Genomic DNA, 15,333 nt, shown 5'->3' with positions numbered 1-15,333 from the left:
GCGAATTACCTTGGAGTGACGTGCCTAACTTCACAGCAAAGAAAGCTATCTCTTTTTGACTATACTGAAACGACAGAGTAGGACGATATTGGGCAAAAAGCTAAGTATCCAAGCATTCGTTTAAAAAATATAAACATAACCGTGCTAATTTAAAGCGTCATGGCACAGTATTATTATGTAAAGTGTTAGTGGGGGTCTTGTATTTGTGTTGGTTACTTTGTCAATGTGACAGTTCTCTACTTAAGTTTGAGTCGATTGGCATGACGTAAATTGTGTTACTGTGTATAAAAAAAAGTGCCTAGCGCCGCTAAAGAAGTTTTCACTTCAAAATTAACTGATTTGCAAGACCAAAGTGATCCCATAAGTGTTCCGTAAACAAAGTTTTGTACGGAACACTAAAAAATGCGTACTAGTACGTCGCAATTTCAACTTCTAGTTGACTACATGCAAAAGTAAGTATCTATGTACTTTAACTTTAATTTGAGTTATACAGTCTCCCTAGTTTATAATAATATGATGAAATATTTTAGTTTCAAGTGGTTAGCAAAGTATTTTAAGGTCCCTCTCATCTCATGTGTTAACAGGCATGGTGACCTTAGCAAACCCAGCGATGGGCCACATGGGAAGGAGCTCAATACCCGACGGTGGGCCGAGCTGACACAACTTTTAAACGCGGATGCGACAGGCGTCACCAAAAATACAGATAAGTGGAGAAAGGTATGTGTATAACATATTAAATATATTAAAAACGGGTCACTAATATCGGGTTTGGATATGTCTGTCTCTCACGGAAGTTTTGTGTGTATAACCCATTAGCTTAATATTTATGTTTTCATTTACCTATTCATTCATCACATTTTTTTCTTTGCATGTACATTTGGTTCGCTCTTCACTGATTTTGTGTGTGTGTGTGTGTGCGTGTTGGGTGTGAAGGTGTGGAGTGACCTGAAGAACAATACGAAGAAAAAGGCTGCTCGGATATTCAGAGCTGGAGCAGGAACTGGTGGTGGTCCTGCTTGTACATTAAAATTAAGTGACCTAGAGCAGAGGGTGCTGGCTATAACAGGGACACGGGCAGCTACAGGCATTGTAGAAATTCCGGAGGTTGGCCTGGAGGTAGGGTAATGGGTACTTCATGCTTAATAACAATTTCGGCGGGGTGTGTAGCATGGCGTCGGGCTCACAAGTAATTTGAGCAGCGTGTACTAAGGCTGCTCCTATACGCTTCCATTTGTTTACTTAACATGCAATCCGCACACCCCGCCCCGCTGCACGCCCCACTCGAGCGTCCACTCAGGCCTTACACTTAAGGTGACAGTCCATTTCCAACCGCAGCTGCACTACTGTTCATTTTACTATGGAAACTGACAGTAACAGCGACGCATTAAGTACCAGTAGTGCAGCTGCAGTCAGAAATGGAATGTTACCCTAAGGATAAAATAAAAAGTAAGAACTCCCATACTTAATCCCCTACACAGAGAATGCTGTCCTATGGGAGTTTGTTATTCTTTATTTAGGGCCAGTTGCACCAACCACATTTGACAGACTGATCAAAGTCAGCCGGCGCGCCCAGGCGCTTTACTATGAAACTTTCCATACATAAAAATTTAGTGAACTCTTTAACGATACGAACAGTTTGGTGGAACCGACCCTTAATCTTACTCTATGGTCATACCTAAATTAAAATATTTTACAGGAAGAAGTAACTGAACTGGCTGTACTACCGACACTTGATAATGATGACAGCCCATCTATTTTTATACTACATGATGAGTTTGCTCAACAAACTTGTTCCAGTGAGTTTCCGTATCATTGTTGCTATAAAAATAAGATCAATGGAATTAATTTAATGCATGTCCTGAGAAAAATTCTAACAACATACATAGTTAAGAGTCACCATAGCCTAGCTGGTATTGATTCTGCCTAGAAAGCTGGTTGTCCCGACTCGGTATCCTGGAAAGGGTAGCGGCACAAATATATTTTCTTCAATTATGATGACAATGATTTTATGTGTAACAATTATTGGATTTATATTTTTGTATGAATATTATTGCCCAGTATCAATGTACAGTCAGCAATACTATTAGCTTAGCAGTTTGCACCTTTTCATACAAATTTCTATGCAGGGGTGGTACCTTTTCTCTGCAGCTGACTGTAAAGACCAATCTCTCTTTGGTTGTAATTTTGTTACCAAGTATTTATTTTATTGTTTTTATTTTTTATTGCAGATGTTGAAGATTGGAATCGGCCAGGGACATCGGCTCAACCCCCAGTTTTTCCACCCTTACCTGTGGACAGGAATAACCAAGACTTGGCGGGCAGAGAGGAGCCTGAAATAGTTAACAGCCCAGGTAGAGTTTTATTTACTAAACCTCATTTAGAAGCAGATAATAAATTTTGCATTTATTGACACATTTTATAGGTGTAAGTACTGCTCAGTAATATTATAGCCCATTGCCCACAACACACTTAAACTCTAATCTTGCAGAGGTGTTCTTTTAACCTGCAATTTATAATAGGTATGAATGTATGTATGTGCAATAAATACTGATTTATCATTACTTTGTATCCTCTAGACAGGAGTGAGGCCGGCATGACACAGACGCAGGAGCCTGCGGCTCGGGCCGCGCGGATGCTAGACAGGAGTGAGGCCGGCATGACACAGGCGCAGGAGTCTGCGACTCGGGCCGCGCGGATGCTAGACAGGAGTGAGGCCGGCATGACACAGGCGCAGGAGCCTGCGACTCGGGCCGCGCGGATGGCTGCTGGAGGCAGGCAGCACGCGCCGCAGAGTCCTACGCCCTTACCACTTACGCCACGGCGGCGGCGAACACGTCCGACGCCAACATTCTCCTCTCGTACTCGTACCCAGACACAGTCCGATTTGGCAAGGCAAGCCTTCGTCAGGTCTGACTGTGAATGGCGAAATTTCCAAATGGAGGCAGAGCGGGAGAGGAATAGGTTAAGAGAATTAGAGATAAGAATGCAAGAAAGGTGGTTAGATTGTTTTAGTCAATTGTTAGTATTGGGAAATAGAATTGTAAGTCATTGGGAAAAAAATAAAAATGTTATAAATGTGTATGTATATTTTTGTTTTACCTATTTAACAAATGATACTTGGTACCTATTTGCAAACATTACACTCTTAAACAATTATACTATGACCGTCTTGATGCAAGTCTTCTAGCTAACTGATCCCGTAGTGCTCTCCCCATTAATAAATCGCTAGCACCTCCATCTTCCAACACCACTTCCTCTCGATGAAATTCTGAAAAGAGAGAGCTCTTCTATAGGTAATTATTTATTTTATATACTAATATTATAAAAATGTAATTTTGAAGTTTTGTATGTTATCCTAAACTAGGTTCCTATATTTCATACATTCTTTCACCAGTAGGTATATCCATACTATCCATACGAATATTATAAAAGGAAGTCTGTCTGTCTGTCTGTTACCTCTTCACGCTTAAACCGCTGAACCGATTTAGATGAAATTTGGTATAGAGATTGTTTGAATCCCGGGGAAGGACAAAGGGTCCTTTTGGACAAAATAATAGCTAACAAAATTACTGATTCCACGCAGACGAAGTCGCGGGCAAAAGCTAGTAATTAATATTAAAAATGCGAAAGTGTGTCTGTCTGTTACCTTTTCACGCTTAAACCGCTGAACCGGTTTAGTTGAAATTTAGTATAGGGGTAGTTTGACTCCCGGGGAAGGACATAGGACACTTTTTATCTCAGAATCCCTTAAGGGGGTGGAAATTTGTATGGGCAATCAATAACCGCTGAACCGATTTAAATGAAATTTGGTATGGTGATAGGTTTGAGTTGTGGGGAAGGATATAGAATAGTTTTTATCCCAGAAATCATCCTTTAAGGGGGTGGAAGTTTGTATGGGGAATCAACAAAACGCAGATTGGATAAAATAATACCTACCTAAATTACTGATTCCATGCAGATGAAGTCGCGGGAAAAAGCTAGTATACTAATAAAAAGGACCTTCGGGATGGGATATAGGCTATACTGGCTATACATAGTTATGTATAGCCTATATCCCATCCCGAAGGCCCTTTTTATTAGTACTGTTTTCTTATATAATAGATACCTTGATCTTGTTCACATATCTCTTCGGGATCCGGAACATTGTACTTTAAGGCAATGTTGTGTAGCACAGAACATGCTATAATAATTTGTGAGCATTTTTCTGGCCTATAATGTAAATTTCTATCTCGGTGTACACAGCGCCAACGGTTCTTCAATCGCCCAAAAGTGTTTTCAATGACAACTCTTGCAGAAGTGTGGGCTGCATTGAAAGTTTCTTCAATAGAGTTGGGAGTTGGGTTTAAATATGGTGTCATCAGCCATGGCCGTTGAGGGTAACCAGAATCACCTGTAAAATAGGAATATATTTTATTAAGGACAAAAATAAATGCTGTTTTAAATGAATCATAATTTAAATTATATTCAAAATATGTCTTACCTAAAAGCCAGACAATTTCATTACGCCTGTGTAAAGACTGTATATAATTGTTAACATTACTATTTTCCCATATGAAAGAATCATGGGCTGCACCTCCAAACTTAGCATTAATGGATAAAATTTTACAATCCTGATCACATATCTGAAAAATTAATATATTGTATATAATATTACGAGTAGTAAGTAAATAGCTTTTAGATAAACATGTCAATCTAAATTTATTAAGGAGTAGGTTAGGTACCTATACAGATAAAAACAGACCTACTTACCATTTGTACATTCATTGAGTGATAATGCTTTCTACAGAAATATAAGTGTTCTTCTTCCTTTTTGGGTGTAAATATCTTGAAGTGGCTGCAGTCAATGCTTCCTATCACCCCTGGGATGCCATATTTATTGAAAAAACTAAAATGTGAAGATTGGTTTGTAGGTATTGTATTGTGGTCATAAGAGGAAAGAATATTACGTGAGTGAGTGAGTCAGTGTCGAAAATAAGGAACTTTGTTGCACAATAATTTTTAAACTACAATATGAACATATTGAATGTTTTTGAGAATATATCTTAAGCATGTTAAGCCCTATATATTAATGAAAATTCAGGGTTCTAGCTTCAGCCAGCACAATATTACAGGACGTCGAAAATGGCCTGAATCGCTTCGAGAAAAGGATAGTACGGCCGTGCCTCTTTGTTTTGCTCGACTTGGCGGGGGCACTGCCGTAAATTACGTCAGTACCTAGTTTAAGTTGTGATTCGTCTATTTTTACCTGTGTCTAATGTCATCTCTTTCTTGGCGTGTGGTTGGAAAATTGATAAACATTTTTAGAATATTGGGGTGGTTCAAAGCGGTTGTTACTTCTTCAATATAAACACTCATTGCTTCCTGCGAAAAATGGTGTGCCTTGCCAGTCACACGTTGGTAACTACCTTGTGCATAAAATAGTAATGCACATAAAACCTGCAAGAGTTAGTTTGTTGGTTAATTACAAAATAACACTCATAAATGTCAAATAAAATGTATAAGTACTTAACACTTTTATAGAATTTATACTTAACTTTGATTCCACTGACACTCTTTGAGTGGATTTCAAATCCGCATGATTTATTAACAAATCACACAAATCCTCAAAAGCTTCCTTGCTAAGCCTATATTCTTTAATAAAATTATTCTCACTTATGTGTTGAAGTGGGTTTCTTAATATGTTTCTCATATCGGCTTGATATTTTCCTTGTTCACGTCGTTCGTCTTCATATGCAGCTTTCGCTAACATATCCCATGCCAAATAATGCCTTGCTGACATTATTTACATAAATAATGATAAGAAAATATACTATAACACGAATTCGAATAAGTTTTCACGCTCCAATATGCCAGTGAAATAGATTACTACAGTCGATAACGTATTGCTCGGTAGCGTATGTCAAAAATGTGACTCATGGTACCAATTTCTATAGGCAACAGCTACAAACGTTACTCGCTAGCGAGCTAGGTAAAATACCTATCGAAAAGTAATCGCTAGCGTTGAACTCATACTGCCGATTTTTAGTTCTATGAGTGACCGCCGACGGCGCTGTACTATTCTCCATAGAAATCATTTACGCAGTCGCTAGCGAGCATTGTCACTGTAAACTCATGGTAATGGTACTTCCGTTGAAGCTTCTCGTTATCGAGCGAAACAAATCGAGACAGACAGACAGACAAATCTTCGATTTAAAAAACCGGTCAAGTACGAGTTGGACCCGCGTTCCAAGGGTTCCGTACATTACTCAATTTTTAACAATGCATTTCTTGAATGTAAGTACCTTTACTGGTGGGCAACATGCAAATCGCTTACAATTTGGAGTTCGTATCGATCGAAACCCAACTGACACTATCGCACTAATAAGGAAGAGTGATTCGACCAAGAAAAGTCTGCAGCGATTTTGATAGCCCACGCACTGCTAGTGTTATTTATTCGTCATAATTTCATAGAAGTTTGACGTATAAAATAACACTTGCACTGCGTGGGCTATCAAAACCTCTGCAGACTTTTCGTGGACTCTAGAGACACAAAGCGTTTCGTTGTCCTAGCGATAGCGATAGTCACCTTGGCTAGGCCGGCTGATTCACTTGTGTTTGTAACAGGTACAGTTACCGGTATGACTAAAAATAAAAATATCTCATAGCATTCACAATATTTTTTTATTTAATGTTCTAGAATAGTAGATAAGGATAGTGATTGATCAGATTAGCTAAATTAAATGCAAAAAACATACATAAACAACCGTGATACCGACATTGAATACCGGTTAATTTGTATGAAAAAGATACCGGTATTCGGTTCCTGGACTTTGTAAGCGATAACAATAGTTCCCCAGCAAGCACTAATGGTTACAAGGAAGTCTTTGCGGTATGCTTCTGATAAGTTGTACCTAGTGCAATTTGCTTTACTGATGTTGCACCTAGACTTGAGGTAATCGGGAATTTGTAGATTAGCGGAATGGAACAAACGCGTAAAGATTATAGTAATGGTAATGTTAAAGTAAGTGCTGGGTTACACTTAGCTCGATTTTATGAAGGTTTTACTTACTTAGTTTCTTTTTTATCGTATGGCATTATATTACATTATACAGATACTTAGTTTTTTTTTTTTTGGTATTTGGTATGTGCTTATTCGACATTATAACAAAAAAGGTACAAGTCGATGTGTCTTCTGCTTGTTCTTGTTCTAACTTTCCTTTCACGAATAATGCCTACATGCATGTACATGATCAGTTGAAGTTTTCAGCAAAATTTGCACATAGGGATATTTCAAAAATCATGAAATTTTCCTTTTTAAAATGAAAGTTTCCCTTATTTGCTGTAAAACTTTAATGGATTTTCCTAGAAGTTATCCAACGTTTTGAAAACTTTCTAGTTTTTGGACATTTGACCTACATGAGAGAAGGTCTCGTGTTGTGGGATGCATCATATTACATATGTATAGAGTAGACCGTGATGATAATGGGTGCAAGCCGTGCAAGTTACTAAAAATGGATTCCAAAACACGTTTAGGGCCACTTGCACCAATCACTAAACCGGGGTTAACTGGTTAAACCTGGAGTTACCATAGTTACAGGTACAATTTGACTCTGGGTTAACGGTTTAACTGGTTAACCCCGGGCTATTGGGATGGTGCAAGTGACTCTTAGCAGCTTCTACGAGTAAAGGAGATGTAACGATTTCATTGAGGTATCACTGTAAAACTGTGTAACTAGATTGTAAAAACGTTCTCACCTACGCCATTCTCACGCTTTTTCCACAATAAACCTACATGTTCATGTCTAAACAATGCCTCTTGTGCATCGTTCACAGCCACGTGTTTGGTTCCCACCGCGCATGACGCCGATATGCGGGCATATTATCCATGCAGGGGCAAATTCACGACTGTGAATAAGATGCCAATTGATTTGGAAATGGGTTCATCGCTTTATACTTGAGTATTATGTGATCCAGGGAATGCTTCTGGTGTCCGGTACTAATTTGGTAAGGTAAGAACTAGAAATTCCCAGTTTCGGTACCGTATTTTCTATGCAAATAAAAACCAGCACTGGGATATATCTACTAGTAAGTTTCGTGCCAATTTATATAAGTACAGAACAGAACAGATAAGAGTGAAAATGCATGTCTATTTATTTGTGGATACCTAAGAACTTATACTCATATCGTATTGGTATTAAATTGCCGTTTCCCAATGTGGCCCAACACCTGATTGGTTATATTACCCTCAATATATTATATTTCTCTACATCTACTTCAATAGCCTTTAATCGGTTTTGAACGGCCTTTAATTGAGAATAATCGGTGATTTGCATATTCTGTGTTATTCTTCGTAATTTGTTGGTTTTGAAACTTTAGAAGGTCTGTCCTTGTTTTGGTTTTGTAGGCGTAAGTACGTGGGTTTTCCATAGGTATAGTTTTACCACCAACAATAACTTATATGAACATTGTTTAAAGCCTTGATGTACAGACGTAGTGCATAATTATTCTTCATAGTCTTTTCAAAGAATACGAACGTGTCTCTTGCTATTTCAGTCAGTCTCGGTGCAAAAAGTACTGAGCTGAGGTTGACTGAAGCAGCATGAAAAATACGAACGTCTCCGAGAAAATACGATGGAAAACAATTATGCACTACATAAGTATGTAAGTGCTGAGTACAGACAGTTTGAGTGCACTTTATTTACTCCGCGATATCGAATGGAGAAAGTACTGCAGTAGGTATATAGTAGGTAACTAAGGTAAACATACTAGTGCCCGACATGCTAATGGCCAATAGATGACACTTTGCTGTCACCTCTATTGACAATGACTAAGTTTCAAGATGTCATATGTACGGGGACCGCGTCGAGCACCAGTACGTTTACCTTACACAATTCAAAATAATGACTTCAAAATCATGCCGTCTTATTTTTATAGAAAAAGAGTTAGCTGTCTATTCTGTCTGTTCTGTTTATTTAGAACCAATAAAATGTAATCTAATATTCTTGACACACGTATATCCGATCCTTCTTTATTAATATGAAAATCCAACCCCTGATCTCCGAGAAGGTAAAATAAAAGATGTCGAAGTGTCAACGTGATAAAAACGTCCAAGACATGCGATAGTTGCGTACGGAGGGCAACCGACATTTGCTTGTTTTCATGAACCGTGTTTACACGAGTATAAGGGTGATTTTCGTGTTACTTTTGTTGCTAGTTGTGCTACCTTGTTACCTGCAAGGGACTTGTTATCCCCTACTCCAGTTATTGAAGGCAATAAATCCAAATCAGAAGTAAATAATCCACTCAATGACAGCTCGTTATGCTCACTGTTGCGATATATTTCGATGGGGGGTAAAATTAATAAAGACAGGTATGATGATAAATTTCAAATCCCATTCATGCTAAGGATGTCAATGGTACTTAAGTCTGATTGGTTGTTTTTTACAGGTTTGTTTATTTATTATTTATGTCATCAACATTATAAATTTATTGCATCGAATACAGTTAAAAGGATGTACAATTTGTGATACCTAATAAAACTAATAAATTAAGAGTAACTGTCTCGTATACGAGCGGAGAAAGAGAGAGTTCATCTCGTTTGTATTTTCCTCTACAAGTGGTTAAGTGCCTACTCCTCATAACTCAATAAAACCACCCAACGATGGTAAGGTCAACTGTAAAAATATGGGTGTAGAACTTACTCAAAAATATGTCCCATAGTTCTTAATTCACTGACATAAGAGTTATGGGACATATTTTTGAGATGATCTGTACAGTTGACTGTACAATATAACTTGAATATCTTCGTTTAGGTGTAACTATTATGTGACTGTCAAAGTTCTAGGGCAAAATATGTTTATAAGTAGAAGAAAAACCTCAGAAAAAAAATACCATGATATTTCGTTTCGGAAGCCATGATTTTCTTTGGATCGCTGAGCCAAGATAGAAAGTTAGATAGTTAGTATTTATACCTAATTACGTATTAAACTTGTGGACCATAGTTGCAGTAGGTACCCGACTATAGTTAGGTGATTTTACACTAGTCAATTTAGTTAGTAACAGCTATTCATGCGAAACAATATAAAACTTTTTCTAACACATTGCTCAAATCCAATTACAGCTCCCTAGTCTATAAAACCAATACACTGACTAAAATTGCGACCGGCAAAAGTTAGTCGACTTTTTGTTAGGGATAGAAATAGAGGCCAACTGTGATAGTTACTAAACTCAATTTATGGGAGTTATTTCGGCCGGAGCGTACATTATCTGGCTTAGCCGGTCGGCGGGACCCGCTGGGATAAATTGCCAATTTTGAGTTACACCACTTCACACTGTTACCTTTGCTAAGTGAAATGGAACGTGAGCGATTTAGGTTATCGTTAGTGTACGGTGGCAAGTTACAGGGTCTAATAGTATGGAATTGGTTTTGGTTTTATTTTACTTATTAAATAAATAAATAAAACAAATGTCAAGAACGCGCACTCAGTTCCTTTGGTCATATCATGCTAAGTGAAATGGAACGTGAGCGTTTTAGGTTATCGTTAGTGTACGGTGGCAAGTTACAGGGTCTAATAGTATGGAATTGTTTTTATTTTATTTTACTTATTAAATAAATAAATAAAACAAATGTCAAGAACGCGCACTCAGCTTCTTTGGTCATATCTTGCGGTCTAAAAGGCACGACCTAGAAAGGCAGATAATCTTGGGCCAAATAGAGGGCAAGCGAGCGCGAGGAAAAGCACCCACGAGATGGTCTGATGTTGTGAAGAGGGTGGTTGGCGGCAACATGCAGTGCGTGACCCATATGGCTTATGATCGCACACTGTGGAGACGTAGCATACATGGTCGCGATCCTCAGCAATGAGGGACCGAGGAAGAAGAAGAAAACAAATAAATGAATAAAAATTAAAACCAATATTTTTATTAAACGTTAGGTAGTAAATTGCAAACAATACAAAGATAGAAACGTTTTTAGAGTTAAAATTATTAGAACAACAATAGGTACCTACATGCATCTTAATAAGTCCGTTTCCGTTCATATCAGTCCCTATACAGTTACCAGCAAGCCTATTATGGATCACTTTATCCACATTTATCCACGTGATAAAACAACTGTCACTTTCTAACTCTGCGGGATAGAAAGGGACGGACACCGTTTTATCACGCTGTCACGTAGACAAGAACGACCATCATATCCGTACAGATCTAAATTTGGAGTTTCCTGACAAAATACCCCATTTGCGAATTTTTTTTGACCCTCATATCGGCGGGTGGCTCGCCGCAAGCGATATATATGTATGCTTGATACATTGATTAAATATGTTTGTTTTGGATTTATGTTGAAATGAACAAATTAAATATCGACACGAACAAAGTGGCAAAAAAATACAGTTAGCATCAATAGTAAAAATTATGGAAAATTGGATACAACTCCAAAAACCTAAAAAAATTTTAGTTACTTATAATATTATCTGGACGTATGAAAATCATTGGACGGGTTTCTCATCCCCCAAATTATTCTAATTTTCAAATGCACCTGAGATCCCCTATCAATCACTTAAAATATAAAATTTCGCGCACTTCCTAATCCCCAGACGAGCAACCCACCACGTCCGTGGTGAGATGCTGCGGCAAACATAACTAACAAACTACAAAATTCCATAAACCAAACGATTTGAACCCTTATTTTCAACTACCTAAGGTTCAAAATGAACGCAAAACAATGCACAGCATTTTTACTATTGCTAAGTTTCAGTAAAGTGTAGCTCAAAGGTAATACAAGCCTCGTAAAATGTTTATGTGAGAGTATATTACCGTATATGTTGATGATTTGCCAAGAAAATGTTTGATAAATGACTGTTGAGTACAGTTTTATGATCGAATTCGATAAGCGTAAAGTATTTGTGTGAAGCAAGTTGATGATTAGCCACACTTACACTGCGTGGTGAAATATGTGCCGTAAAACAACCCAATTAGGGTTTAAAATGTCTCAAATATAGTCTTAAATAAACTCGAATTGTATTTAGTGACTATTATATGAAATATGCATTTCTGAGGCAAAATATTTTCATAAATGAGAGAAATAACTCGGAAAATAATTATGATAAAGAACATTGGTTTTGATACTTGTGGACCATAGTTATAAATATCCACTTATGAAATCTCCAAAATGGCTGTTTTATGAATTTCCATGCTTCATAAAGTCGACATTCAATGTTTATTTTTCCGACTTTGCCGTTTGTCAAACTTTTAGAAAGGTATAATTAGTACACAACTACTGGAGGTACGTCCTAGCAGGGCTCGGAACCGGTATTGAAATACCTGTTAATATCGTTCCAAAACTGTTATAATATTACGTTCATTAAAAAACCGGTTAATTCATGGAACGCGAACTAACTAATTATGTTCTCTCTCCTACCCGGTAAGAAGAGGTAACGGAACTTTATGGTTCGCAGGGAACGATATAATACCGGTTACTCTTGGCTTTCGGAGACTCTCGGTTAAACTCGTTGTCATACGTAAAAGAGATAGTAATACTTGCTCGTTCTATCTTGCTTCGATATTTTGAATTTAACCGGTTAATTTCGTTCCTCAAGAACGAAATGAGAACGTATATGGTATAAACCGTTATCTCAAAAGAACAGTTCTTTAACCGGTAACCGCAAACGGAAACGAGATGCTTTTCGTTCCCGGGCGAATGAACGAAACCGGTTTGACTAATGAGAACGGTTTCCGAGCCCTGCGTCCTAGTACCTCCACAACATTATTTAGTAACAAAGTACCTACTTTTATGGTAGCAAGACCACACGAGCCGATCAAGCTCAAAGTAACCTAATAGCCCAACGATTCGCAATTTGCCTTCAAAACCAAAGAACTAAAATAACAAGAGAAGATAGAATTACAGTGTCTTACTATCTTATTCTTTTGAGCTCTTGGTGGCACGCATCAACAATTTTACGGCGTTCCGCGTCTTGCATCTTACGCTTTGCTTTTGGAGACCTTAATTCCAAGGCATAGAGACAAAATTATAATGGCTAATTTTTAATACTTTGAGTTTTAACTACGCTTGTAACTGACTGGGGAGACGAGGCAATGATCCAGGGGAAATTATTTTATGACCGAAATTGGATAGGTGCAATAAGTTACTGTCTCTCCCCTTTATGTTATTGGGTTACAATTAAGTTGAGCTTTAAAAGTTGTGATGCAGTTGCCATCAGATATATCAGGGCGCCCATCGTACTCACAAATATCTGTATAGGTACGGCTCTATTAAGGTGACAGTTCATTTCCAACGACAGCAGCACTACCATTAATTTTACTATGGAAATTGACAATAACACCGACGCGTTCGAACTAGTAGTGCAGCTGCGGTCAGAAATGGAATGTTACCCTTATTGTCAAAGTATTAGAGCACAGATATTTGTAAGCACTTAGGAATAAACTCTACCCACTCGTCACTAAAACTGTATAAACACCTATGCAAAATGTAAAAAAATGTGGTAAATGTCAAATTTTCTTCTCATCCTAGCGCTTTCTTGGTTGCATCCTAAAACTCTAAAAGCTAAACCCCTAAATATCAACTCAACATGTACAGTTGCAGATATATCTGACCTCCCTACAAATAAATAATCCATACAGGGTGGGTCAATTTACTCTGCAGCTTACTGCACCTACTAACCAAGTCCTAACAACTAATTCTAATTAGTTGCTACATTTCCAGCAATCAAAATAATCTGTTCTAATCTAATGCCGGCACAGTTGCGCGGGCCGTTGTTCTGATTGGTTTCGCATGTACGCGCGGGCAGAGTTCTTGAGAATACCAGTTTAAAATGACATCAAGGTTCTTTTGAACGCAACCCCGAAGTTATCGTCACATTCCATTTCTGACCGCAACTGCACTACTAGGTACGAACGCGTCGGTGCAATTTCTATAGTAAAATGAATGGTAGTGCTGCTGTCGTTGGAAATGCACTGTCACCTTAAGTTGTTAGGCCCATTGCGTTAAAAAGTGACATTCCATTTCCAACTGCAGCTGCAATATTGTTCATTTTACTATGGAAATTGACAATGACAGCGACGCGTTTCCATAGTAAAATGAACAGTATTGCAGTTGCAGTTGGAAATGGAATGTCACTCAAAAACGCTTTTCATTTCAGTGTTGTGGGGTACGAATTTGCTTGTGAGTAAAGTTTTTAATTTACGTATTATTTTATTTTATTTAGACTTTAGAACTTTAGAGCAATGAAGTTCGTGAGATTGCAAAAAAACTTCTCTTCTATGTATGCAGGGTGAATCTGGCGTAAGTATGTGTATTGTGTATGTTACTGTAAGTTTTGTCAGGTTTGTCTTAATATGAATGAGCGTATTTATTTAGAAGGTAGGTTATTATTGGTCAAAAACATTTAAATACTCCTCAAGTACTTGCAACCTGAATTGCCAAGTTTTTACACCTATACGACACCATTGCTCGGAGTTGAGTTTGATATCCAAATTTCCTAAAAGATGGCGCTGTTACAAACGCAAACTAGGTAACGGTAGTTCATCGTAGAATATACATATATAACTGTCAAATATGAGAATAAACGATTTTTTTGGGTAATGAGAAATAGGGCCGGATTTTTCCGGCCGACTGAATAAACGATTGGTATTGGTAACTTAGCAAGTTATTCAAGCACAATAAAAAACGAACACTCGGCAAGCGTTTTTAACGAGTCCCAGGTTCCATTGAAATTAATTCCGTACAAGACAATCAGACGGGTGTGTTCGACACGCCGCAGTCGGGCGAGGCTGTCATTACTTCATTAGTGAACGTACTAATGACGAAAGTGAACCAAGGATAATGTTGATAACAGAGTTAGGGTGACCAGATGACAGGAGTTTTCCTGAAATGTCAGGAATTTTAGCCTTTTGTCAGGAATGGGGACGGAACACGAAAAAGTCAGGATTTTTTTAAAATTGGTAGACTATTAATTTATCCTTTTTATTTAGGTACTTAAATTAATACAAATAATAAATTTAATAAAACGCGGCTATCGGCTCAATCGGCTGGTGTCGCTAACGACCAGTCGTCGTCAAAAATATGAATCGATATTAATCGATATTAAACTTTCGTGAGACATATTTTAAATTGTTTATACGACAACGGTTTCACTCACTTGAATTTTTAGTCGCTATTGGCGACATGTTTCGGACCCGTCGGGGGTCCTTCCTCAGAATACGACGAAATTCAAGTGAGTGAAACCGTTGTCGTATAAACAATTTAAAATATGTCTCACGAAAGTTTAATATCGATTAATATCGATTCATATTTTTGACGACGACTGGTCGTTAGCGACACCAGCCGATTGAGCTGAT

General features: G+C 37.9%; 1 protein-coding gene and 1 long non-coding RNA gene across 3 annotated transcripts; one reads left to right on the top strand and one right to left on the bottom strand.

Moving 5' to 3' along the window:
• The first annotated feature begins 912 nt into the window (after positions 1-912).
• LOC134665565 (uncharacterized) lies at positions 913-2,971 on the top strand. 2 transcript variants are annotated; one of them, XR_010098384.1, is made up of 3 exons: positions 913-1,796; positions 2,229-2,351; positions 2,703-2,971. It is a non-coding gene; the product is annotated as an uncharacterized LOC134665565 (long non-coding RNA). The 2 variants fall into 2 exon arrangements; XR_010098385.1 differs by lacking the exon at positions 2,703-2,971 and adding an exon at positions 2,577-2,611.
• Positions 2,972-3,068: 97 nt separating this feature from the next.
• Positions 3,069-6,097, bottom strand: LOC134665564 (putative nuclease HARBI1). The gene is made up of 5 exons (XM_063522538.1): positions 5,246-6,097; positions 4,750-4,885; positions 4,481-4,622; positions 4,106-4,390; positions 3,069-3,268 (listed from the first exon to the last, which is right to left on the bottom strand). The coding sequence occupies exons 1-5, from the start codon at positions 5,353-5,355 to the stop codon at positions 3,159-3,161; spliced, it is 783 nt and encodes a 260-aa protein (XP_063378608.1). The 5' UTR covers positions 5,356-6,097; the 3' UTR covers positions 3,069-3,158.
• Positions 6,098-15,333: the final 9,236 nt, after the last annotated feature.

The sequence above is a fragment of the Cydia fagiglandana genome, chromosome 6, assembly GCF_963556715.1.
Source record: "Cydia fagiglandana chromosome 6, ilCydFagi1.1, whole genome shotgun sequence".
NCBI classification, from domain to species: Eukaryota; Metazoa; Arthropoda; class Insecta; order Lepidoptera; family Tortricidae; genus Cydia; species Cydia fagiglandana.
The sequence above is the reverse complement of the archived record's forward strand: the minus strand, read 5'-3'. Positions and strand labels throughout refer to the sequence as shown.

What these genes read in the sequence shown, in the direction of transcription:
- LOC134665564 (XM_063522538.1), bottom strand. Translation starts at nt 5,355, where the DNA reads ATGAGTGTTTATATTGAAGAAGTAACAACCGCTTTGAACCACCCCAAT. An exon ending in TGAAATTGTCTGGCTTTTAG is followed by an intron (nt 4,391 to 4,480) that starts GTAAGACATATT and finishes CCTATTTTACAG; the next exon opens with GTGATTCTGGTTACCCTCAA. An exon ending in GATATGTGAACAAGATCAAG is followed by an intron (nt 3,269 to 4,105) that starts GTATCTATTATA and finishes CTCTCTTTTCAG; the next exon opens with AATTTCATCGAGAGGAAGTG.